Genomic DNA, 24,587 nt, shown 5'->3' on the forward strand with positions numbered 1-24,587 from the left:
TTCAAGCATTGATAACATACAAATCCTACACTCAAGTTTCATTATAAAAAGGTTGCTCTTTGAACCAACACTATTGCTGAAAGTAATGTCATGTTTCCATATTAATGAGGAAATAGCTCTTCCAACCTTTTTTTTTTTTTTTTTTCAATAACAGCATGAAGACCCACAAGAAAGCCTTTCATAATCTGTCCAGTGAACTCCCCTTACTATCTCAGATCTGTCTCTCTAATGCTGGTGATAAAGGATGCTAAAATCCTGAATATCAATCTGACATCTTCCCCTCCCGAACTGCAGAGGGGAGGGAAGCGAGTGAGAGAGATGCTGGACTGGGGTGTTGGTGCACTTTTTCCCCAACCTATGGACCAGATGGGACAATGCCTCACCTGGTCCATAGGTTGCATCTGTAGTATGATTGTTTCCTTCTGTATCATAAATGGAGTTCCTTTCATACATTTAATTTTAGCTGTAAACTCCCTTCACCTGCATGAGAGATATCGTAGTATACAAAATCCAAAGAAACAAACTTAGATGGACAAGAGTCCCTCTCCCTGATCTAAGCCGCTTGGTAACTCTCAGTAGTACCTTCTGGAAGTATCTTTCTCTTCCTAACCCTATTCATTAACATGCCCCAAAGGAGCACGCAAATCAATTTAACAAGCACTAACTTATGAATTACGTAAAATACATTTCCATGTGTACAAAAGTTTTAAAATAATAATAATAATAAAGTTTGAAAAAAAATGTCAGAAGTTGCCCAAGAAAGTCTAAAAATAAACCAAAAAATTTCACTTGCATATTCTTACTGCCAGCTCAGATTAAACTCCTTACTAGCATGGCCTCTCCACCCCTATCACCAAGCCAGCCAAAAATAATAATAAATGCCCAAATTATTTGGTGAATTCTAGTGTATTTTTTCCTGGTTATACCAAACAAGAACATCATGTACAATGAATATCAAAGTTGAATCTTCATTGTGTGGACTGCATTGCCAGGAACTATTAAAAGCGCTGTTCCTCTTCGTTCATGTCCTGAGATCTCAAGCAAAGAGTAAGCTGGCCCTACTACCTGGCCGCTTACTCATGACTGAAACAGCCCGCAAACGCTCTATTCACATTTTATACCTAGATTATGGCACATTGTCCCCCCCATTCATTAGATTGCTAGACAGTCTATAGAACTTCAGGAAGGCCGTGAAAACCTAAACTAAACTAAACCTTAAACTTATATACTGCATCTTCTCTATAACAGTACATCTTGGCACGGTTTACAAAAAATTAAAAATTGTACTACTTAAATGCCAATAAACAGTTTGAACTGAAAAAGAGAGCAAATACAATGTGAATTTGGAATAGTATGGAGAGGGGTGGAATTTAAATCTTCGAAAATAGCCAAGTTTTCAGATGCTTTCGAAAGAGTTGGAAAGAGCCCAGATCATGTAATTGAACAGGAAAATTATTCCACAGCTCAGTAATTTTGAAAAAAAGAGACTTCCCTAATTTGCCAATGTGGATAACGCCTTTCGATGTAGGGAAAAGACAATTTAAAGTTTCGAGTAGATCTGGTAATATCAGAGCTTACAGAATTCCTTCCTATTTACAAAGCCAGCTCCTTCGCCCCGATGAATGAAACTCAAAGGCGTCTCCTAGCACACCAAATGGACTCCTACTGAAACTCAAATGCCACCGCAAATATAAATTAAATATCTACCACATTTACTAATCACGCCAAGCACAACAAAATTATGCTCCATGCTAAAATTCAAATGCCATTCACAGTCAAACTTATCTGCGTTACCCGCTAGAAACAAACGCTATCTATCAACCATGGACACATCTGCAACGCATAAGCTGTATTACTTTTATGTTATGTTTTGCCTGTACTGTGAATGCTGCAATATCAACTATGCTACGTCCGCCAAGTCTGTACTTCCACTTAAGTCTTGTCCTGTCCAAACTGTGAATGGACCCTTGTAACCCGTTCTGGAAGGATGGGCTAAAAATAAATAAATAAATAAAATATAAATATTTAAATATATTTATATATAATATAAATATAAATAAAATAAATAAAGGTGGTCCCAGCAATCCAATACTGTATTTCTGGTCTATTTTTGGCTGACCAAGCATAGCTGGCTAGGCCAAAATTCAGCAGCTAGCCGGTTATGTCTCAGCACTCAAAGATAGACCACTCTTTTAGGTGGCTCTCTCTGGCTGGTGAACATAGCCGGTCATTGGCCAATCTGCTAAGCTAGATATTCAGCAGAATATCACGGGATAGCCGACTGTGGTCCAGATTCTGTGACTGGCGCCGTTGATCGGTGGCTGCCTTAAAAAGTATCTTCCCAATCGAGTGTCAAACACGGGTTCATAGTCAAATGCGCGCAAGACAAATACGCGCGGTCAAATGCCTGCAGGTTTACATGGCGCTAAACACGCAGTGGCGCCAGGTACGGAATTGTGCCTCCAGCAAAGTTAGGCGCTGAAAATGTAGGCCAGGGTTTTTTCCAAGCCTACATTTCCGACGCCTATCTTTGATGTGAATGAGGCCTCCATAGATGCTTTAGGCCTCCTAATGTCACTTCTGGCATTAGCCACATTCACAGTGGCATTTGGTGGCTTATAGCGCCTACAGAGGTACGATTCCGGTGCCGGCACTGGTAGGCATCTTGAAACTCAAGTTAAAAACTTCATTTAAACAGCATTTTTATTTTTTTTTTTTTACTGAACTTGGGTGCCTCCTGACTTTCTTGGGCAACTTCTGACATTTTTTTTCCATTTATTTCAAACTTTATTATTATTATTTTTTAAGGAGGGGAAAGATAGTTTGAGTATGTGGGCGGATCTGGTAATGTCAGGTCTCGAAGAATTCCAGGATAGTGGAATTAGGGGAGGAAGAATGCCATGTAGGTTCTTGAAAATTAGGCAGGTACATTTAAAGTGCATCCTAGAAATCACCGGAAGCCAGTGAAGTTTTGACAGAAGCGGGGAAACATGATCGAATTTGCTTTTTGGGAAGATCAACCTAGCCGCAGTGTTCTGGATCCGCTGAAGTCTTTGAAGATTTTTCTTGATTAGACTTAGATAGATGGAATTACAATAGTACAATGTACTGACGACTGTAACAGGCCTGTATGCTGAAACAATCTCTGAACATAAGCAAAAGCTTTTTTCTAACTATACATAGGATCTATTACTAGATCTCCTGCAAGAATCTATGAGTGAAGAAAATTCAGATGTTATCCCCCCCCCCAAAAAATTAAAAGATTAATTCTGAAGAGGAAGACAGATTAGACTTTTTTTAAGGCTTTATTTTTAAAGGTTGATCACTTATGCAGTGCAAGGTGTGGAAGATGCTCTTTTTTTCCATTTAACTAACTTTTCCATACATTTCTGGGGGGGGGAAAAAACAGACTCAGTGATGTGTCATTGATTTGCTGATCAATCTTCTCAACATTTCTTGTGAATTATGCCAGGTCCAAAATCCTTGTAATCTTCAATAGTGATCCACATTTGACGAAATGATGTCAAGCAAGTAAGGATGGAGGCGCCAATCCATACACAGTATTTTCTTTCCGGGGGTGCTATTATCCTTACTGAAACCCCACTAGGTGCCTGCAACTGCATTTCCTTCAAAATTCTTTCGTCCAGCCCCAGAAAGAGTGTTGAACCACCAGACAGCAGCACGTTGCCGTACAGATTCCTGCGAACGTCGATGTCGCATTTGGTGATGCTGTTGAAGATCATTTTATCTACCCCTGGTGCTTCAATGCCAATGTTTGATGGCATAAAATATGTCTCTGGTGCTCTAAAGAGCTGATTTCCAATTCTGATGATATTTCCGTCTGGCAACTTGTAATCCTTTAAAATTTCTTCAGGATTTCTTTTCATTTCTTGGCAGGGATCTAAACTCACATAGCACAACTTCTCTTTGATATCTTTCACAATTTCTCTTTCAGCAGTGCTCACAAAAGAAAACCCGCTTTCGAGAAGGAGACGCATAAAATACTCAGTGATATCCCGGCCCGCGACGTCCAGCCTAGAAACAGCATGGGGTAAACAATAGCCCTCATAGACAGGTACAGTGTGAGTTACTCCGTCTCCACTGTCCATCACTAAGCCAGTAGTTCGTCCTGAAGCATATAGGGCCAACGTTGCTTGAACAGCCACGTAGATGGCGGGCACCTTAAATCCCTCAAACATGATCTCTGTCATTTTCTCTCGATTCTGAAGTGGATTTAAGGGGGCCTCTGTCATTAAAACTGGCCTGTCGCTAGGATTCATTCTCAGCTCGCAATCATAGACGTGCCTCCATATTTTCTCCATGTCATCCCAAGATGTAACTATGCCATGCTCAATTGGGTATTTCAAAGACAAGATGCCCCTTTTAGACTGAGCTTCTTCTCCAATATAGTATTCCTTCTGACCTGCTCCTAGCATGGTCGATTTAACCTTTGAGCGGCCAACAATTGAGGTAATGACTGACCTCGGAGCATTGTCTCCTGCAATCCCAGCCTTACATAATCCTGAGCCATTATCGAAAATCACAGCTGGAATTTCTAAAATCTTGATATCAAACATCACAAATGGTTAGCGCTCAGTGGATGGTCCTAGCTGAGGGGTTCCTTTTTGTAAACCATAAGTTGAAGAAGAGTGGGCACCTGAAAGATAGTATCCTGGATTCCTATTTTCTGGGTTCAGAATGCCCTTTCCCCCCTAACTTAGGGGTACTGTGCTGCTGTTGCTAACAGAAGGATTTTGAAGGCTCTGCTTAGCAGCCAGACACCTCCAATGTGTATGTGGCTCAAATACCTAACAATGGAATAGTGACATAATACTTTTCTGTGATGTCACTGGGACAGTGAAAGAGATCATGTGATCAATTAGTGCCTAGTACTGTATGTGTCAGCAGAAAATGAGTTACTTAGCAACAGAGGGATGAAATCCAATAGCACTCTTGCAGGAACAACCTATGGGCAGCCACTAACGGTTTGGAATGAGTCTAACCACGGATTGAGAGAAACCTTATTTTCCAAAATGCTAATTCAATTCTTTTAAAGTGGCTTCTAGCATTCTCTGACCAATGAGTATAAACGCAATACAATGTAATTACAATATTGGTTTGCTTTCTGCAAAACAACAGAGTAAGTAAGACCTTTGACAGTGCAGTGGGTGTTACCAGTGAGTAGACTGGATAGACAAAGTGGTCTTATCTGTCCACATCTGTGTTTCTAAGTTATTTAACATATATGTACATATAATCTAGTGACAACTTCAATCATAGAAATATAATAAGATATTGTTGGTTAGGTCCTCAAGAGGTCAACTGTTTCATCCCCATACAGAATCAACTCTATCAAATTTATTTTTTTTTCATGTTTAGTCTTGTTTATTTATTTTAAAATAGATAAAAAAGGAAAGTGATGAGGATAGTCTCTGCCCTAAAGATGAATGCAAAAGCCATTTGCAGCATCTAGAAATTAGTGAAAAGGTGATAGAAAAATTATAGAACAGAGGAGAATCCGAGGAAGGCAGAAATGATGACAAATGTAAAGGAATTGTATGGTGTGGGAAAATGGGGAAGCAGACAAGTAATGGAAGGGATCAGAGAAGGTTATCATACCGCTGAACCGGGCCATGGTGCGCCCTCTCCTGGAGTACTGCGTCCAGCACTGTTCGCCGTACATGAAGAAGAAAACGGTACTACTCGAAAGGATCCAGAGAAGAGCGACTAAGATGGGTAAGGGGATGGAGGAGTTGCCGTACATCGAGAGATTGGAGAAGCTGGGCCTCTTCTCCCATGAACAGAAGAGACTGCGAGGGGACATGATTGAAATATTCAAAATACTAAAGGGAATAGACTTAGTAGAGAAAGACAGACTGTTCACCCTCTTCAAGGTAGGGAGAACAAGAGGGCACTCTCTAAAGTTGAAAGGGGATAGATTCCGTACAAACGTAAGGAAGTTCTTGTTCACCCAGAGAGTGGTAGAAAACTGGAACGCTCTTCTGGAGGCTGTTATAGGGGAAAACACCCTCCAGGGTTTCAAGACAAAGTTGGACAAGTACATGCTAAACTGGCGAGACTGGACTCATTTGGAGCACTGATCTTGACCTGGGGGCTGCCGCGTGAGCGGACTGCTAGGCAGGATGGACCATTGGTCTGACCCAGAAGCGGCAGTTCTTATGTTCTTAGGATAGACAAATGAAAAAAGTAGGGTTGGACTCAGTCACAGGAAGGGATCAAACCACAGAATGGAGCTAAGACAAGCTGCACAAGAGTGCATAGGCCAAAAAAAAAAAAAATAATGCCAATTGTATCTTGGAAAATTTCCCCAATCCCTTTCCACTCGAATATTCATAGATATGTGCAGTTTGTTTCATGCACTCGTGCACACATAAAAAGGAAATTCTATTTATGTTGCCTAAAATTTGATGCTGAAAAATCTGCGCGCAACACACGGTTCACAGAATATGCATAGCTCCTATCCATATAAAACCTGGCATAAATGCCTGCTCTTAAACTGTGTGCCGATGAGGTGTGTTCTATAACAGTGCACCTAACTTTTAGGAATGCCCATAACTCGCCCTTGCTCCACCACCCTGGCCATTCCCCCTTTGGAGATCCGCACACTGGAATTTACGTGCACCGCTTTATAGAATACACTTTGAAAGTTGTGGTCCTAGATTCCAATAATTGCCAATATCTACATGGATTGGCTTGTTAATTAAGTTGCATGCGCAAATTGGAATATGTACAAAATTTGTGTGTGCAACTTCAATCGCGGTATATAGAATCTGGGGGATAGAGCATACTTTTCAGGAAGAGTGTGCCCTCTTTCAAAGAATGCACATTCAGGCCCGGATTCTCTAAAGGGCACCAATATCAGCAGCCACCTAAAAAGTGGCCACGATCACCCGTCAAACATGCGACAGAGCCCTTTAGAGAATTGCATCTCTGTGAAAGATAGGCCCCGGAAATGCAGCACAGAAGAAGCAAGAAGGGAAAACTGCGGAGTTGATGTTCTTAATGCCAGATTTTATTATATCTCTCAACAATTGTGATTCTCTATACAGTCAACCGTATCCATACGATTTGGAAGGTACGGACCCAACACAGGCTGCGTTTCAACTCAAACGTCTTCCTCAGGGGTCCTAAGGATGATTATTAAGTTAAAACGAACAGTGAATGTTGGCAAAATTGCAAATAAACTTTGAGACGGCGTACAGACCAAGTCGAAGCACTCTGGTGATACGCCGGATATGTTGGCCAGAGCCTTCTGGACCTACATTTCCGGTGCCTATCTACGCCATTGTGAGAAATGAAAATACTAATATATTTTCTAATGGTGTTAATTGTTGCAAAATGATACAAAAGTGTAAATACATTAAAAAAAAACCATAACACTTACATATAATACATCTAATTAGGCGTGGTAAAAACAAAAACAGAGAAACTTCAAACAAAAGACACTAGAGGTAATAACACATAAATTCCAGTAGAGGGAATTTGTCTAACACTATGTGCATATAGAAGTAAGAAACATTTGCTGAATCAGAAAACAGGAGGGGTGAGCATTCCTGTTACTGAATACAATGTCTATAGTCAAGTGAACATTAAACTAGAGACGTCAGCATAACTAACCATAAGAGCCATTGTTCAAAAAGCTGATCCAAACATGTCACATGAGAGACGAGCACGTGAAGGGAGGAGGCAGTGCCCAAATATGAGCAATTGTAAACCGAGTCAGGGGACTGAGGAATAATGGTAATGGGAGATGTAATTAGGGGTGGAGAGACAAGAAGTAGGTGTGAAGAGATCTGATAGGTTATGAATTGTCCTGCTCTATCCAATGAGCAGACAGACAGGAGGGGCTAACAAAAGTTTGTACTTACTATATAATCAATGAATGTAATAGACCAAGTGTGTCTACCTTGCCATTTTTATGCAAATTGGGCACCCTTCATGACCATAAAGAGGATTAAAAAAAAAATTACTTTATCAAAACCTCTGTGGAGTTCTTTGCAGACTTGGGCCCACTGGGACTAGAGGTCTGCACGGGAACGGGGATCGCGGGAATCCCCCCTTAACCCACGGGACTCCCACAGGGACCCCCATCTGGCTCACTGGATTCCCACGGGGACCCCCCTCTGGCCCACGGGACTCCCATGGGGATGGAAGGCTTTGGAAGCAGGGTTCGTCGATATAATATAATGGACAGGTCAGTCTTAGTAAAAGAGGGGGTTTATAAGTTAATTACCTGAACAGAAAACAAAAAAAGGGTTCCACCAAAGAGATTCCACAAGGAAAACAGCAGCGCAAACACAAAAGAAACTGTGGAATTGATGATCCTGTCAGAAGGAATTGCTGCTTTTTATGGGGACGGGCGGGGATGGAGGTAATTCCTTGCGGGGATGGGTGGGGACGGAGAGGATCCTGATGGGGACGGATGGGGATGGAGAGGATCCTGATGGGGACGGAGAGGATCCTGACGGGGAAGGGTGGGGACGGAGAGGATCCTGGCGGGGATGGGTGGGGATGGAGAGGATCCTGGCGGGGATGGAGAGGATCCTGGCGGGGACGGGCGAGGACGGAGAGGATCCTGGTGGGGACTGGCGGGGATGGGTGGGATTTCTGTCCCCGTGCAACTCTCTAACTGGGACAGATAGGAAAAATGTTTGAGTCCCTGATAGTAAAACTGCTTAGATAACCTTGATAAGCGGTATATAAAATCCTAATAAACTTGAAACTTAAACTTGAAACCTATGCAGGCACTTTACCGCACTATATGCCACTTCTGGTGTTAGCCACATCCATGGTGGCATTAAGCGCAATCAATTCTAGCGTCTTTTATTTAAGGTGCTGGTAAGACACTTTATTTTTACTGTTTTCACCATTTTAAATGATGTTTCAACTTACGCCCCGGTAGGGCGCCTAAGTTTCAGCGCTGTTTATAGACTTTCCCCCTCAATGGCTTTGCTCTCATGGTGAAAAATGTCCAAATAAAAATGAATAAAATGAACATTCCCAGAAACAACATGGAAACGACCCAAAACAAGCATTTTTTGGCTGCCCACCTCTAGTATACGTACACATATGACTAACCCCACCTGACCTCCTGACTCTGATCCCTACTGAATCGAGTCGGTTCAGCGAATGGCCACCAGGATGGTCTTGGGGCTCAAGGATCTCACGTATGAAGAAAGACTAAATAAATTGCGGCTGTACTCACTTGAGGAACGAAGAGAGAGGGGAGACATGATTGAAACGTTTAAGTACATCACGGGCCGTATCGAGTCGGAAGATGATATCTTCTGCCTCATGGGACCCTTGACCACCAGAGGGCGTCCGCTGAAAATCAGGGGAGGGAAGTTTCATAGCGACTCCAGAAAGTACTTCTTCACCGAAAGAGTGGTGGATCATTGGAACAAACTCCCACTGCAGGTGATTGAGGCCAGCAGCGTGTCGGATTTTAAGAGAAAATGGGATACTCACGTGGGATCTCTAAGGGAGTGAATTCAGGAGGGCGGGTATCTGGAATGGGCAGACTTGGTGGGCTATAGCCCTTTTCTGCCGTCATTTTCTATGTTTCTATTGCAATCAGCTATCTGTTCTTCTTTATTAGAATGATTTTTTTTTTTTTTTTAAGAGCAGGGGAGACCTACCATCTCCTGCAGCTGAGTACCTCAGTGCAAAAGTGTACAAAGATATATTTCAAGAACTACAAACTAGAAAAGCTAGATTTTATCTTAGATTCTTTCATTTTTTATTTTTTTTTGCAGGCTATAAATTGAATCATTCATTATGATAAAGAAGAATCCCTGTAATTCAGCTCAGGGAAATTACAGAAGAGCTGAGAGATATTTAAACCAATAACATTTGACTGTGATTTCAAGTCTATGGCAACGGTTGGTATATATGATAAAAATAACTTTTTGGTGAAAGGTGAGCACTGATCTTTCAGAAAATATCGTAGTTTTTGAAAGGGCTTGTGGACAAATACTATTGTTGGTTTTAAATGGAATAATGATTTTCTTTAATTTTACACCTAATTTTTTACTGCCCTTTTATGAGGGGGGGGGGTGTGCTCAAAGGTTCTCAGCCCAACCAACCAACTTCCTAAATTCTAAGCATTATTTTGCAACTGTAGCTGGAAAAAGTGTTATCTTATTTCATTAAATGCCCAATTTGCAGAAACAAAATTCTGTTTTGACATTGTTTGAGATCATTGACTGAACCATACCCATGTCATTCTCTTCTTGGTTGGGCTGAGAGCTTTTCAGCACCCCCTGACAGTGTAAAGCAGGGATCTCAAAGTCCCTCCTCGAGGGCCACGATCCAGTCGGGTTTTCAGGACTTCCCCAATGAATCTGCATGAGATCTATGTGCATGCACTGCTTTCAATGCATATTCATTGGGGAAATCCTGAAAACCCGATTGGATTACGGCCCTCAAGGAGGGACTTTGAGACCCCTGGTGTAAAGCGTTTCAGTTTCTGGTAACCAGAGCTGAGACTGATGTCACAATGCCTCATTCCACCAATAAGAGCCAACCTCATCAGTGATGTCACAACGGCTTGATTGTCCTATACTTGGCTCACTTTTATTACATACGAGGTGGTGCTGAAAAGTTCTCAGTCCAACCAACCAACTTCCTCAATTCTGAGTGTTATTTTGCCACTGTAGCTGGAAAGAGTGGTATCTTATTTTATTAAGTGCCCATTTGCAGAAACAAAATTCTATGTTTTGACACTGTTTCAGATTATTGATTGAACCATATCCACGTCATTCTCTTCTTGGTTGGACTGAGTACGTTTCGGCACCCCCTAGTACAACAGTGATTAGCATTTGTAAATTGCAGAGAAACCAATAATTAATAGCAAATCCCTCTTCAATTTTATAGGTGTAGTCTTGGGGGGGGGGAAGAAGGGTTAGAGCAGTGGTCTCAAACTCAAAGCCTTTGCAGGGCAACATTTTGGATTTGTAGGTACTTGGAGGGCCGCAGAAAAAGTAGTTAATGTCTTATTAAAAAAATGACAATTTTGCATGAGGTAAAACTCTTTATAGTTTACTAGCTGATGGCCCGGCGTTGCACGGGTATTTAATTATAGCAATAACACTGTAAATGGATTCAAATAAAGATACTTTATAGTGGTGAATGAAATTATTTTTTTACAGCTTTATAAAAAGTGCAATATTCAAATTATAATGTGAAATATTTGACAAAATGAATACAATACAACTAACACAAAACTTGATTATAAACAACATTTTTAGTTTCACCTCCAGGAGCAAGAACATATAAATTCTTGGGTGAACCCACCCTTGAGCAAGCAACATAGAGTTGTCCATGGGAAAAACAGGGGGATCTTAAATCCACTCCACAGTATATAATAGTTTGTCCCTGTGATTTGTTGATTGTGATAGAGAATGCAAGTCTCACTGGAATTTGCAATCTGTTAAACTGAAAAGGAAGATGTGTTGGAATAAGTGGTATCCGCGGGATAAATACGGTTTCACCTTGTCCCTGTCCCGAACAAAAGTTTCAGTATTGATTTAAACAACTAAATATGTGGAAACTCAGGTTGAAAAGAAACTCCATGCAGGTTTTTCCCGGTTCAGAATGGAACCTGTGTTCCTAGTTCAGCATATGTGAGTACTGGGATGCATGAAGGAAACAGTTACAAACACAGTTAGAATATACAAACTCTATATGTATGGTGTCCGTGGTAGAATAGTAACGATGTCCCTAGTGGTTATAGTGTCATAAAAAGTGTTTTATAGTTGGAATTACTGTGAGAATGGCAGCTTTTTATATTTTTTCCATTGACATGAATGGGTGAAATCAGATTTTCTGTTTGTAGCTCCGCCCACGTGTGCAGGTGGGCTGCGAGACCCCCAGAACATATCACCCCAGGTAGTGAGGGATCTGCATACCAAGTTTCGTTCAAATCGGGCAAGCCGTTTTTGCGTTGGCAGCTTTTTACATTTTTTCCATTGACATGAATGGGTGAAATCTGATTTTCTGTTTGTAGCTCCGCCCACATGTGCAGGTGGGCCGCGAGACCCCCAGAACATATCACCCCAGGTAGTGAGGGATCTGCATACCAAGTTTCGTTCAAATCAGTCAAGCTGTTTTTGCGTGATCGCGGCACATACACACACACATACATACACACATACCTCCAATTTTATATATATAGATAAATCTTTCCTTTTGGCTAAGTCTTAATAATAATATTGTCATTTATAGCTAAAGAGACATATGATCAAAAAACTGTTTGTTTACTTTTGTGATTATGATAAACATACCAAGGGCCTGAAAATGGTACCTGGCGGGCCGCATGTGGCTCCCGGGCCACGAGTTTGAGACCACTGGGTTAGAGCAAGCATGCTTTTATTTTCCTTACACTAGACTCTATTTAAACTATGCATAACACTTCTTTTAATGATCTGAATCCTATTCTTTTATACTAGAGTCTGCATTGTGCAACAAAAGGGCGCAATTCATGAATAATTGATCACTATTTCTATGGGATTCTTGCTCTCTTTCTTTGGAAAAGTTGCTGAACACAGTCTTTCCATATAAAATATATTGGTGTGCGATTTATCAAGTCCTATTTCCCCCCCCTCCTTTAATGCACATCTCAAAATGCCAAGAAATCATTCTTCTGCAGGAGACAGCCTAAACGTAGAGATACGAAATATAGAATAGTCAACTAAAACAAATGTTTTCCTGGATAGATACATTTCCTCCCTCCAATAAAGCACCATCAAGTTTCAAGTTTCAAGTTTATTAGATGACTTGATAAATCGCTTAATCAAATATTCTAAGCGATGTACACTTTAAATTTAACAATTATTAAATATAAAAAACAAAAACAAACAATACAGTACATACAATTATTAAATAATGGGTAAGAACTCATGATTATTAACATTGATAATAGGGAAAGAAGGGATGAACTACAATTCATAAAGTAAAGAAGAAACATTGAGGGGAAACACAAAAGGAAATAATTAACACAGGTTTCATATAGAAAAACATAATACTAAAACTAAAATTATAATATAAAAGCATCTTTAAAAAGGAAGGTTTTAAGTTCAGTTTTAAATTTTCCAAGTTCTTTTTCCTCTCGTAAGAAAATAGGAAGAGCGTTCCATGTCTGTGGTGCAGTACAAGAAAAAATAAATTGTCTCCTTGTATTGATAATTTTTAACGAAGGGACAGGTAGCAGATTTTGTTCGCTAGAACGTAATATTCTTTTTGTAGAATAAGGAACAAGAAATCGATATAAAAATGCAGGGGTCTTGTTGATCAGAGTCTTAAAGATAATTAAACATAATTTATAAGTAATTCTGTAATTAACAGGGAGCCAATGAGCCTCTTTGAGGAGTGGTGTTACATGATCATATTTTTTTGCATTGGTTATTAATTTTATGGCTGTATTTTGTATGATTTGTAATCATAATATGGAAAATAAGGAGCATCAGCATATTACCGACACCATAGCTATAAGTTATGTTTAGTCTACTAACTTGAAGTGTCATAACACTCTTATTACCTGAACAAAGGGAGACTTGTCCAAGTTCAGATAGCGAGGGCTGCAAACAGGCCAGATTTTCGGCATAAGAATTGCCGCTGCTGGGTCAGACCAGTGGTCCATTCTGCCCGGCAGTCCGCTCACGTGGCGGACCCCAGGTCAAAGACCAGTACTCCAAATGAGTCCAGCCTCACCTGCGTACATCCCCGTTTAGCAGGAACTTGTCCAGCTTAATCTTGAAACCCTGGAGGGTGTTTTCCCCTACAACAGACTCCGGAAGAGCGTTCCAGCTCTCCACCACTCTCTGGGTGAAGAAGAACTTCCTTACGTTTGTACGGAATCTATCCCCTTTCAACTTTAAAGAATGCCCTCTCGTTCTCTCTACCTTGGAGAGGGTGAACAGTCTGTCTTTATCTACTAAGTCTATTCCCTTCAGTATTTTGAATGTTTCGATCATGTCTCCTCTCAGTCTCCTCTTTTCAAGTGAGAAGAGGCCCAGTTTCTCCTATCTCTCGCTGTACGGCAACTCCTCCAGCCCCTTAACCATTTTAGTCGCTCTTCTCTGGACCCTTTCAAGTAGTACCGTATCTCTAATGAATATACATGAAAGAGATTTGGGTGCTCACTACCCCTATTGTATGACAAAGTCTCTTGTGCACATTCATTAAGAATATTCTGAAAATCTGATTTGAGATATGGTGACCAGAACTGCACACGATATTCAAGGTGTGGCCGCACCATAGAGCGATACAAGGGCATTATAACATTTTCATCTTTGCTTTCCATTTCTTTCCTGATAATGCCTAACGTGCTTCATTTGCTATCTTAGCCGCCCATTGAGCCGAGGGTTTTAACGTATCCTCAAAAATGACACATATGCACTTGTTTTAGTATATGGAACCATCAACCCCAAATAAAGAATTAATATTTTCAAACGTATAAATCTGGCATAAGGATTCCCACCAGAAACTATAATTTAAGTTTACCCGTTTCCAATTTTTTCATTATAAGCTGCCTGGCTACTCCTGTCATGAGGAGGAGCAATTTATTCTGGTTTGCATTGATTGGTCTCTTGGGGAATAATATCGTTCCGAACAATACTACATCATATGATAATGATAATGGAACATCCAATAGCGTAATAATATGACCCCCAAATGGATTTCCAGAATTTAAGTATCAAGGGACAATAGAATAGCAAAATTGAGTTCTTTTCTACACATCAGTGGTCTCCTCTTCACGATGAAGTCTAGATGCAAACGTTAGTTACCGCTCTCGGAGCAGATTTACCAGGAAAGTTTTTTTCAGACATGAAAAAGGTAAAGACTTGATTCATCTGGTCCCCTTTGCCTTAGAATGACAGATGTCTTCCACCCCAATTTTTTATTTGCACTTCAACTGTGCAAGCCCTTGATTTGGAGAAGTTTCTGTAGCAACCCCAGTTTTAATATACTGCAGAACTTACCAAAAAATCTCATTCGCATTGCTCCAAGCTAGTACTGACATATCCATCAGGAATTTGGCATATAGCATGACGAACTGGAGTAGATTTCCCTTTACAATAACAACCAAGCTTTGTCGGCAAAATGTAAGTGTCAGTTTGTTAGTTCTCTACTTTCTTTTTTTTTCTCCTGAATCTCCATGCAGTGTTTATTATCTTTCTGAATTAAAGTTTCCATGTTTGCTCTTTGTTTGGGGAGCTGGAGTTTGACTGCTTCATCAGCCTAGGGTTTAATATAAATAGATGCATTGACGATGCAGCCAAGCTCCACCTCTCCAGTCAAAGAGCAAACATACATATATGTATGTGTATCTATATCTATACATGTTTATATTTATATTTATGATAGTATTTTACATGACATAATGATTGACATGCCTTTCAAAATGGCTAACGATGTGACTTCTATATAGAAAATGACACGGGGACAAATTTTTCCCCGTGGGAAGCGTGTGGCGCAGCGGTTAAAGCTACATCCTCAGCACTCTGAGGTTGTGGGTTCAAACCTACACTGTTCCTTGTGACCCTGGGCAAGTCACTTAATCCCCCCATTGCCCCAGGTACATTAGACAGATTGTGAGCCCGTCGGGACAGACAGGGAAAAATGCTTGAGTACCTGAATGAATTCATGTAAACCATTCTGAGCTCCCCTGGGAGAACAGTATAGAAAATTGAATGAATAAATAAACTCATTTTCCTGTCCCTGCCCCATTCCTGAAAGCTCCGTCCTTATCTGCACAAGCCTCAGACACTTTAAAATCATAAGTGTTCGAGGCCTGTATGGCTAATGCAGAGCTTACAGGAACGGGGCAGGGTCAGCGACAGCGACAAAACTCACGGTGATGGGATGGGGAAATTGAGTTACTGCAGGGATGGGGGAAAAAATCTGACTCCGTGTCATTCTCTACTTTGTTGAAGCTTCAAAGAAAACAAGATTCTGTAGCATTTATGCTGACCCTTCCTTTTAAACCATGTTATGCACGTGTTTCATAATAAAAGCATATGAACTTGAAGGTCACACAGTAGTCAGCCATTTTTTTCCTCCTATTGGAATACTGCAGAAAACAGACCATAAGGTCAGACAAAAGGTCCATCAAGCCCAGTAGCCCGTTCTCATGGTGGCCAGTCCAGATCACTAGTACCTGGCCAAAACCCCAAAGAGTAGCATCATTCCATTCAGAATCCTAAAGAATAGCAAGGATCCGGAATCCCAAAGAGTAACAAAAGATTCCGGAACCCCAAACAGTAGGAACATTCCATGCTACCGATCCAGGGCAAGCAGTAGCTTCCCCCATGTCTTTCTCAATAACAGACTATGGACTTTTCCTCCAAGAAATTGTTCAAATCTTTCTACTCTATCTGCTCTTACCACTAGTGGCAACAGCAAGTTTCTTGTCGTTCAAATACTTTCCTGTGTTTAAACTATTCTATTACACATGGGAATAGATTGAGTAATTGCAGACTGAGCGCTCTTCTATAAACAATGAGTTGGGCACCGTTTATAGAATAGTGCATAGAAACATAGAAAAAAGCGGCAGAAAAGGGCTATAGCCCACCCAGTCTGCCCATTCCAAGTATCCCCTCCCCTGAATTTACTCCCTTAAAGATCCCACATGAGTATCCCATTTTCTCTTAAAATCCGTCACGCTGCTGGCCTTTATCACCTGGAGTGGGAGTCTGTTTCTATAACCATAAAGCCCTATGACCTCACAATGTAGGTGTAAAGAGCCTTAGCCAATAGGAAGAGGAGATGCAAATGTTAAGAGCCTTGGCCAATAGGGAGAGGAGGAGATAGTGGATGCTGTGGCCATTTGGCCTTTATCTGCCATCATGTTTCTATAACCATAAAGCCCTATGACCTCACAATGCAGATGTAAAGAGCTTTAGCCAATAGGAAGAGGAGATGCAAATGTTAAGAGCCTTAGCCAATAGGGAGAGGAGGAGATAGTGGATGCTGTGGCCATTTGGCCTTTATCTGCCATCATAGAAACATAGAAAAAAGCAGCAGAAAAGGGCTATAGCCCACCAAGTCTGCCCATTCCAAGTATCCCCTCCCCTGAATTTACTCCCTTAAAGATCCCATTTTCTCTTAAAATCCGTCACGCTGCTGGCCTTTATCACCTGGAGTGGGAGTCTGTTCCAATGATCCACCACTTTTTCGGTGAAGAAGTACTTCCTGGAGTCGCCATGAAACTTCCCTCCCCTGATCTTCAGCGGATGCCCTCTGGTGGTCGAGGGTCCCATGAGCCAGAAGATATCATCTTCTGACTCGATGCGTCCCGTGATGTACTTATATGTTTCAATCATATCTCCCCGTTCTCTTCTTTCCTCAAGTGAGTACAGCCGCAATTTTTTAAATCTTTCTTCATACATGAGATCCTTGAGCCCCAAGACCATCCTGGTGGCCGTTCGCTGAACCGACTCGATCCTCAGCACGTCCTTTCGGTAGTGTGGTCTCCAAAACTGAACACAGTACTCCAAGTGAGGCCTCACCATGGCTCTGTACAACGGCATCATAACTTCAGGTCTCCTGCTGACGAAACCTCTGCGGATACACCCCATCATTTGTCTTGCATAGTTCCGGGATCTGCGCCCAGCTGTTAGGCGTGAGGATTTACACCAGCTAAAACTGCGTGCACAAATTGAGCATGTGCCCACATTCGTGCATGCAGTTTTAGCATTGTTTAGAGCAGTGGTTCTTAACCCTGTCCTGGGGACTCCCCAGCCAGTCGAGTTTTCAAGATATCTCTAATGAATATGCATGAGAGAGATTTGCATACCTGTCACTTCCATTATATGCCAATCTCTCTCATGCATATTCACTAGGGATATCTTGAAAACCCGACTGGCTGGGGGGATCCCCAGGAAAGGGTTGAGAACCATTGGTTTATAGAATGGGGAGATGGTGATAAGATAAAATGTGCACAATGGTTCAAATGAATGCACTATCGGGAAAAGAGCATGTACTATTAACAGCAAAAGACAAAAAACAAAGAGTTGTCTTGCTTTTTCTGCCTATTTTTGTTCATTGATAACATGCGCGTGACATTATCGCATCACGCCTATCAAAATTCCAATTGAGAACCCAAAAAAGGGAAAATAAGAACTAATATATGGAGAAACGCTTTAAGGAAGCGACATTCCTCTTCCCCTCTTTCCTTCCTTTTATTTATACAATGTAATTAAAATCTTCCCCTCCCCCTTTTTCCTCTCGTCTCCTACTTGTCTTAATTGCCTCCTTGGCATGACCTCAATCCCCCTATTTTTATTTCGATTTATTATATTTTTTTAAGCAATTTTATATATCTTTTAAATTTCTATTATTGTACACCAACCAGATACTTGCGGTGGTCGGTATATCAAGCTATAGATAAACTCGAAACTTGACACCAGCGCATATGCAGATGCCGTCCCAATGAGCAAACAGGTTAGGGAGTGGAGCTAGGGGCGGGACTGGGGGCAGAATAGGGTGTGATGGGTGAAATGGGGCATGGCCAGGCAGAACGGGATGGGCCTGAGGTGGGGCTATGGGTTCAGATTTCTGTTCCCGAAAATCTGGTAACCCTATGTATCTTATCAGTGCCAGAATACAAAGAAGCCCAGTCAGACATACCTTTCCTGGATTTTGGGTGCAGCCGACCTACATCTACTGCCATTCCCTCTCTTTGCACTTTCATGGTTGATTTTTGTTCTACCGTTGGCTCCTATCTCATGTATAATTCTTTCACCACAGTTGGTTCCCTCTCTACCTGTGATTTATGTTCCATATTTGTGGAACCCAGCACTTGGGGTTCTCTTCTCAGGCACTGTCCTACCACCCCAAGCCACATCCATTGAGACTGGCACACAAAATGACAGGATGAAATAGAGTGCAGGCCTACTGGAGGAAACTCCAGTATGCCAGGGAGTCCCCTTTCCTCTCAATTTGGCTCTTTTCATTTTCTCATCCAGCAAAAGAAACACCCACACACCCGTCTTTCTAAAAATTCTCCAACTTGGGTTACATCTCGTTCTTGCTTTAAGTCTGGTTCTTGATCCTGTCTGCTTTCTTCCTTGTGTGATCTGTTCTGGGACCAGCCTCACCATCCACTTTTGCCCAGGGGTGGTCCTGGCACGGTGGGATTAGAATCTGGCTCTCCTTGTAATATAGTGCAGCATTGTAACCACCACCAGTCACAAAAAAAAATAAAAAAATAGCTATGTGAATTACATGAAATCTCACAGAAAAGATATTCTGGCCATAGAGATGATTTCAGAACAATAAACAGATGATGTTGATGATAAGAATCAGGCTGGGAATGCTAATTATTTTCCCCTCAGAGTTCCACAGTGGAGGATAAATCTTTCCAGCAGGGTTCATCTCTTGTAATATATTCAGGTCAATTTTCAGCCAGTGAGTGTTTTTGAAAATGCTGACTGCCACTAGCTAATTTAGACCCAGATATTCAATGCCAGACCACGTCTGGGTATTCCCATGTCACTATTTCCCATTATGTTGTCATGAAAAATGTGCACTCTTTCTCAATAATGCATGCATGTGTCATGGTGCGTGCATTTTTCCACGAACAGTGTGCACTATTTGTGAATAGTGAACATTATTGATGGCACATGAAAAACATAACGTTTTATGTTTCTTTCTTTCTTGCTTGTTTTTGTTAATTGCAAGGGTTATTAAAAAAAAAGTTACCGCACTTTCATAGTTTTGTGGGAAATGGTTGGGGCGGGAGAAGTAATAAGAGGGCATGTCATAGAATACCATGCAACAGGGCGATTATGTGGAAAAGTGATGTAATTTGCTTTGAGATATTTAATAAATCATGTTATAAAAAAAAATAAAAGGGTGGAAACAGCACCTTAGCAAAGGAAGAAGGATGCTGATAATTCAACTCGACCTCTCTGCTGCATTTGACCTGGTAGACCACACCATACTTCTTCAGATACTAGAAGCCATAGGGATCTCAGGCGGGGTATACAATTGGTTCCAAGGATTCCTCAAAACAAGAACATACAGAGTAAAAACAAATGATCTTAAATCAGACTCCTGGTCTAACCCCTGTGGAGTACCTCAAGGGTCACCACTGTCACCCAAGCTCTTCAACCTCTTACATGATGTGGTAATCAACTGCACCATTGAAGTTAATTGATATATTTTAAAAAATAACCAATTAAGTGTTTGCGCGGAACTCAGACTAATGAGGCCTAAGTCGAGTTATCCTCCGACACCTAATGATGCCTACCTGTAAAGTAGGCATGGTTAGGGGTGGAGAATAGGCGGGGTTGACTTAGGCTTCCGAGTTACGTGCTAATAGATTAGGCCTGGTAAATTCTGGCCTAATGTACCAGCGCCTAGCGATGCCTAAAGTTTGGCTTCCTGCTTCTCATCTTGTGACATATTTTTCCTTTAGGGACGGAGTGCCTTGAGCACAAGCAAAACTTGCTACACAATGTTTGGGTTTTTGATTCCATTCATCATCAAGGATTGTTGTATGACCTCTGATGCAGTTGTGTGCTGAAACATGGCTCATGTTGGGTCAATAAAGATTTGTCCCTGTTCATTGACTTGACTCTTTGTCATACTTTGACCCTCTCTTTGCTGTTTTATTAAATACTAGTATTTTAGCCCGTTACATTAACGGGTGCTAGAATATATGTCTGTGTGTCTTTATTTCTGTCTCTCTCTTCCTCCTGCTATCTGTCTCTCTCCCTGCCCCCCTTTGTCTGTCTGTCTTTGTGTGTCTCTCCCTGCCCCTGTGTCTTTCTTCTTTTCTTTCTATCTATCTGTCTCTCTTCCTGCCTCCTATGCAGCAGCATTTCTCTCCCACCACTTCCCTGTGCAGCAGCCACAGCAGCATTCCCTCACCCTCCATTTCCCTCCTCCCCAGACCACTTCCCTGTGCAGCAGCAGCGTTTCCCCTACCCCCCCTTTCCCTTCCCGCGGTCTGGCCGGCTCATTTAGTCCCTTACCGCCCCCCACCCCTTCCCTTCCCGCGGTCCCGACAAAACCTTCCAATTCCAGCAGCGTCTGCAGCACTCTACATACTGCTGCTTCGGAGCCTTCTACTGCCCAGCAAATCAGGGCAGTAGAAGGCCCCGAAGCAGCGTGTGTAGAGTGCTGCAGACGCTGCTTGAATCGGAAGGTTTCAGGACCCGCAGCCCTTGCCGGACCCAAAGAAAGCTCTGGGGGGTTTTGGGGTTTTTTACACGGGCCCAGCCAGAGCAGGAGGAGAAGCCTGGGAGGCAGGAATTTAAGTTGGTTCCGGCCCCCGCCGACGTCGACTTGGCCAGTTCACATCCTTCAGATGGCAAGAGCCGCCGCGGCCGACAGACTCTGCGCCACCGTGCGCATGTGCACTCCTACCTGCAGGTCCCTACAGTGCACGGAAAATGGGATCACGCAGGTGGGAGTGCGCATGCGCGCTTAGGGCTTTATTATATTAGATGGGGAGGGGGGCGTCAGCTCTGAATACTGTCCTAACTCTTCCCCCAAATCACCTTCGCTCTGTCCAGTTAAATGCCACTGAATATCCCCTCCTGAGATGGTCAGTAAGTTTTAACCCTCTTTTTTTTTTTTTTGGACTGACACTGATAATATTTCACATTCTGCATATTAATTATTTTTATATTCAATATTTTTATATTCGATATTCAATATCATTATATTCAATATTTTTAAAGTTCAAACTGAAAAATAAACTTTTTGATTCAGGCCAGTCAGAATTTTCGCCTTAATTCTGACTGAATACGGTATCTACTCCAGCCTACGTTTCCCCTCTTAGCAATGCTGTTTGATCTTGAGCTGGTTGTGAATTGTCTGTTTCTTTTTTTTTTTAGGTCTAAAAAACTGTAGGATACAGCTTTATGTGAGCTCGCACTGTCTTGACAACAAAAGGAACCACCCACAACATTCTTTGAAGTGAAATGTTAATGTGTTTTCTGACACCAATTATGATATTTCAAAACACACCAGCTACAAATTGCTGCCATATATGTTTAATGTTTTCAATAAATCTGCATGCTGGAAAAGAAACTACACCACAGAAGTTTCACCCTCAGTCTACCATATTCGACGGACTTCTGTTCTTCATTTGACTTCCTGTTCACATGAAAAAAATTAGTGTAACTCAAACAAATTTTTGGATGGAAAGATTTCAGATTTAGGACTGACAGCTTGGCCTTGTCAGTGAAAGCATGGATCAGTGGATGCTCCCCTCTCTCTCCCCCCCCAACACCCCAGCTTGGGTTCACAAAGCAGAGACCCATCTTTATATCCTTCAGAGTGTCACAGTGTGGAAAAAGTCACATTAGCACCTTTTCTGTAACATCTTTCAGATGTTATCACTGGTTTCTGGATAAATATCACTTCTGGGTCTGATTTTATAACGGAACACCTGTGTGAGAAATCAAAATGGTGCCTATTTTAAGCTGGAAATTATTGAACGAGTTCCCCTTATCCTTGCCTCTAAGAAACGTACCTATATAAAATTCTGGAGATCTATTTGGGATCAAGTTAATAATTTATTAGAAAATCCAGTGGCACTATCATACGATATCATTTTATTTGGAACATCTATGAGGGCAAAAATTCAAATTTCGGCAAAAAATAACAAACTTGTGTTTATAATGAAGGGGGTTGCCATGCAGCTTATCTTAAAGAACTGGAAAAATTGGGATAGATTAAATTATTCATTCTGGTGGGAATCCCTATGTTATGTCTTTAAAATGGAAAAGTTTATGGCCATTCAGAAAGGATATTATAAAAAATTTATGGAAGTTTGGGAACCATTAACTAAATATTGTAAAGATTTATTTATTTATATAAATGAGGAAAATTTACACATCCTGGGGAGGGGGTATTGATAGATAGATGCTGCTCAATGCAGACTCAAATCAACAAAATAACACAAAAGCATACTTCACCATGCGTAACCTACGAAAAATAAGAAAATTCTTCAACAAAGAACAATACAGGATAATAGTCCAATCCCTTGTACTAGGACTATTGGACTACTGCAACATCCTCTACCTACCTTGTCCAATAAACTTAATTAAACAACTACAGTCTGTTCAGAACACAGCTCTAAGGCTAATCTATTCACTCGGAAAATTTGACCACATCACCAATGCCTACCTAGACTCACACTGGCTACCCATACAAGCCAGAATCCAATTCAAATTATTCATTCTATTATACAAAGTAATAAACGGAACTGCGCCTACCTACCTAAACAATCACCTAAATCGAAACCTTTCACCCAGAATTAGGAGAACCCAGACACCATTCTCCTACCCAGCACTCAAAGGTACCCAACGCAAAAAACTATATGACAGCCTTCTAGCTACTAAAGCAGCAAAACTTGACCCCTCCATATCCAACCTATTGACTACAACAACAGACTATAAAGCATTCCGAAAAGAAATAAAAACACTACTATTCAAAAAACATATTCGGTTAACCTAACACGAATCCCATCATGCTGGAATCTTCTTCTCTATGTCACAAAATAACCTGAAACCTCACTTTGTAACTTGAAACCAACTACCTTCTAATGTAATGTAATTTCATGGAAATGTCCAACTTTCTTCCAATGTATCTTCCTGGAAATGTCCAGCTATCTCCCAATGTGATGTAACTTCCTGGAAATGCCCAGTTATCTTCCAATGTAATCCGCTTAGAACCGCAAGGTACAAGCGGAATAGAAATCCGTAATGTAATGTAATATATGTTTTGGCACTGTTTAAGAGGTATGGATAGGTTGTTTACAGGTAATTTTATGAGTTGTTGGTCAATTGGAAAATGGGTGGGGGAAAATAAGTCTTGTCATTATTTCTATTAAGTTTATTGTGCTCTAAAGTTTATATTTTATGTAAATGTATCATCTCTTGTGCACAATTGTTGTTTTAAAAATGAATAAAGAATTAAAAAAAAAAAAAAAAGAAAAGAAACATACCTATTTCAAAAGATGTTTGAGTGCTGATTTTCCTTACCCTGGCTGGGACTGGGGGAGGGGAGAGATGAATACAGAGATTCAGATTCTGGGCTTTGTGGCTCCTTCTTTACTTTCTCTTTCCTAAATAAATGAACTATGCTCCGTTTCTCTTTTAATTCCATTTCAAACTGCAAACTGTGTGAGCTCATCTCAAAGGATCCCATGGTCACTCCTATGGGACAAACATTCAACATAAGGGGATCCTTCACACGCTCATCTTCCAACGTGGTGGTTCAAAGTGCAAAAAAGGGAGGCTGCATTGATGAAACAGCCCAGACTAGGATCAACTTACACAGATACCATTTAAAAAATGACAATGATAACCAGGATGTCATCTCTGTTTTTGAGCAGCACTTTGGAAAAACTGATCACTGTCCCAATGATTTTATAGCGAGAATGTTCAAAGGAAATGTTAAGATAATCCAAGAGTGTATTTGAAATCAAAATTAGAGAATGACATGGTGACAAAATTCATCACCGTTCCCGTTCCCGCGGATAACCGCGGGAAACCATCTTCATGTCATTCTTTAAGGAGAGAGGGAACAATCAGAGTATGAATGGC

General features: G+C 41.2%; 2 protein-coding genes and 1 long non-coding RNA gene across 6 annotated transcripts in view; 1 reads left to right on the top strand and 2 right to left on the bottom strand.

Moving 5' to 3' along the window:
- LOC117349067 overlaps positions 1–22,627 on the top strand; it is a 67,493-nt gene extending 44,866 nt beyond the window's left edge. For 2 of the 4 annotated variants that reach the window (XR_004537104.1, XR_004537103.1), the window contains 2 exons: positions 9,777–9,939; positions 21,870–22,627. This is a non-coding gene — a long non-coding RNA (uncharacterized LOC117349067). The remainder of the gene's footprint in view (positions 1–9,776; positions 9,940–21,869) is intronic. The other 2 variants (XR_004537105.1, XR_004537106.1) reach the window with 2 other exon arrangements.
- PRDM16 (PR/SET domain 16) overlaps positions 1–24,587 on the bottom strand; it is an 888,295-nt gene that overhangs the window by 844,698 nt on the left and 19,010 nt on the right. The gene's annotated exons all lie outside the window — the stretch shown is intronic.
- Positions 3,447–4,577, bottom strand: LOC117349066 (actin-85C-like). Its single transcript, XM_033922007.1, has one exon. The coding sequence runs from the start codon at positions 4,575–4,577 to the stop codon at positions 3,447–3,449; it is 1,131 nt and encodes a 376-aa protein (XP_033777898.1).

The sequence above is a fragment of the Geotrypetes seraphini genome, chromosome 15 (assembly GCF_902459505.1).
Source record: "Geotrypetes seraphini chromosome 15, aGeoSer1.1, whole genome shotgun sequence".
Lineage (NCBI taxonomy): Eukaryota > Metazoa > Chordata > Amphibia > Gymnophiona > Dermophiidae > Geotrypetes > Geotrypetes seraphini.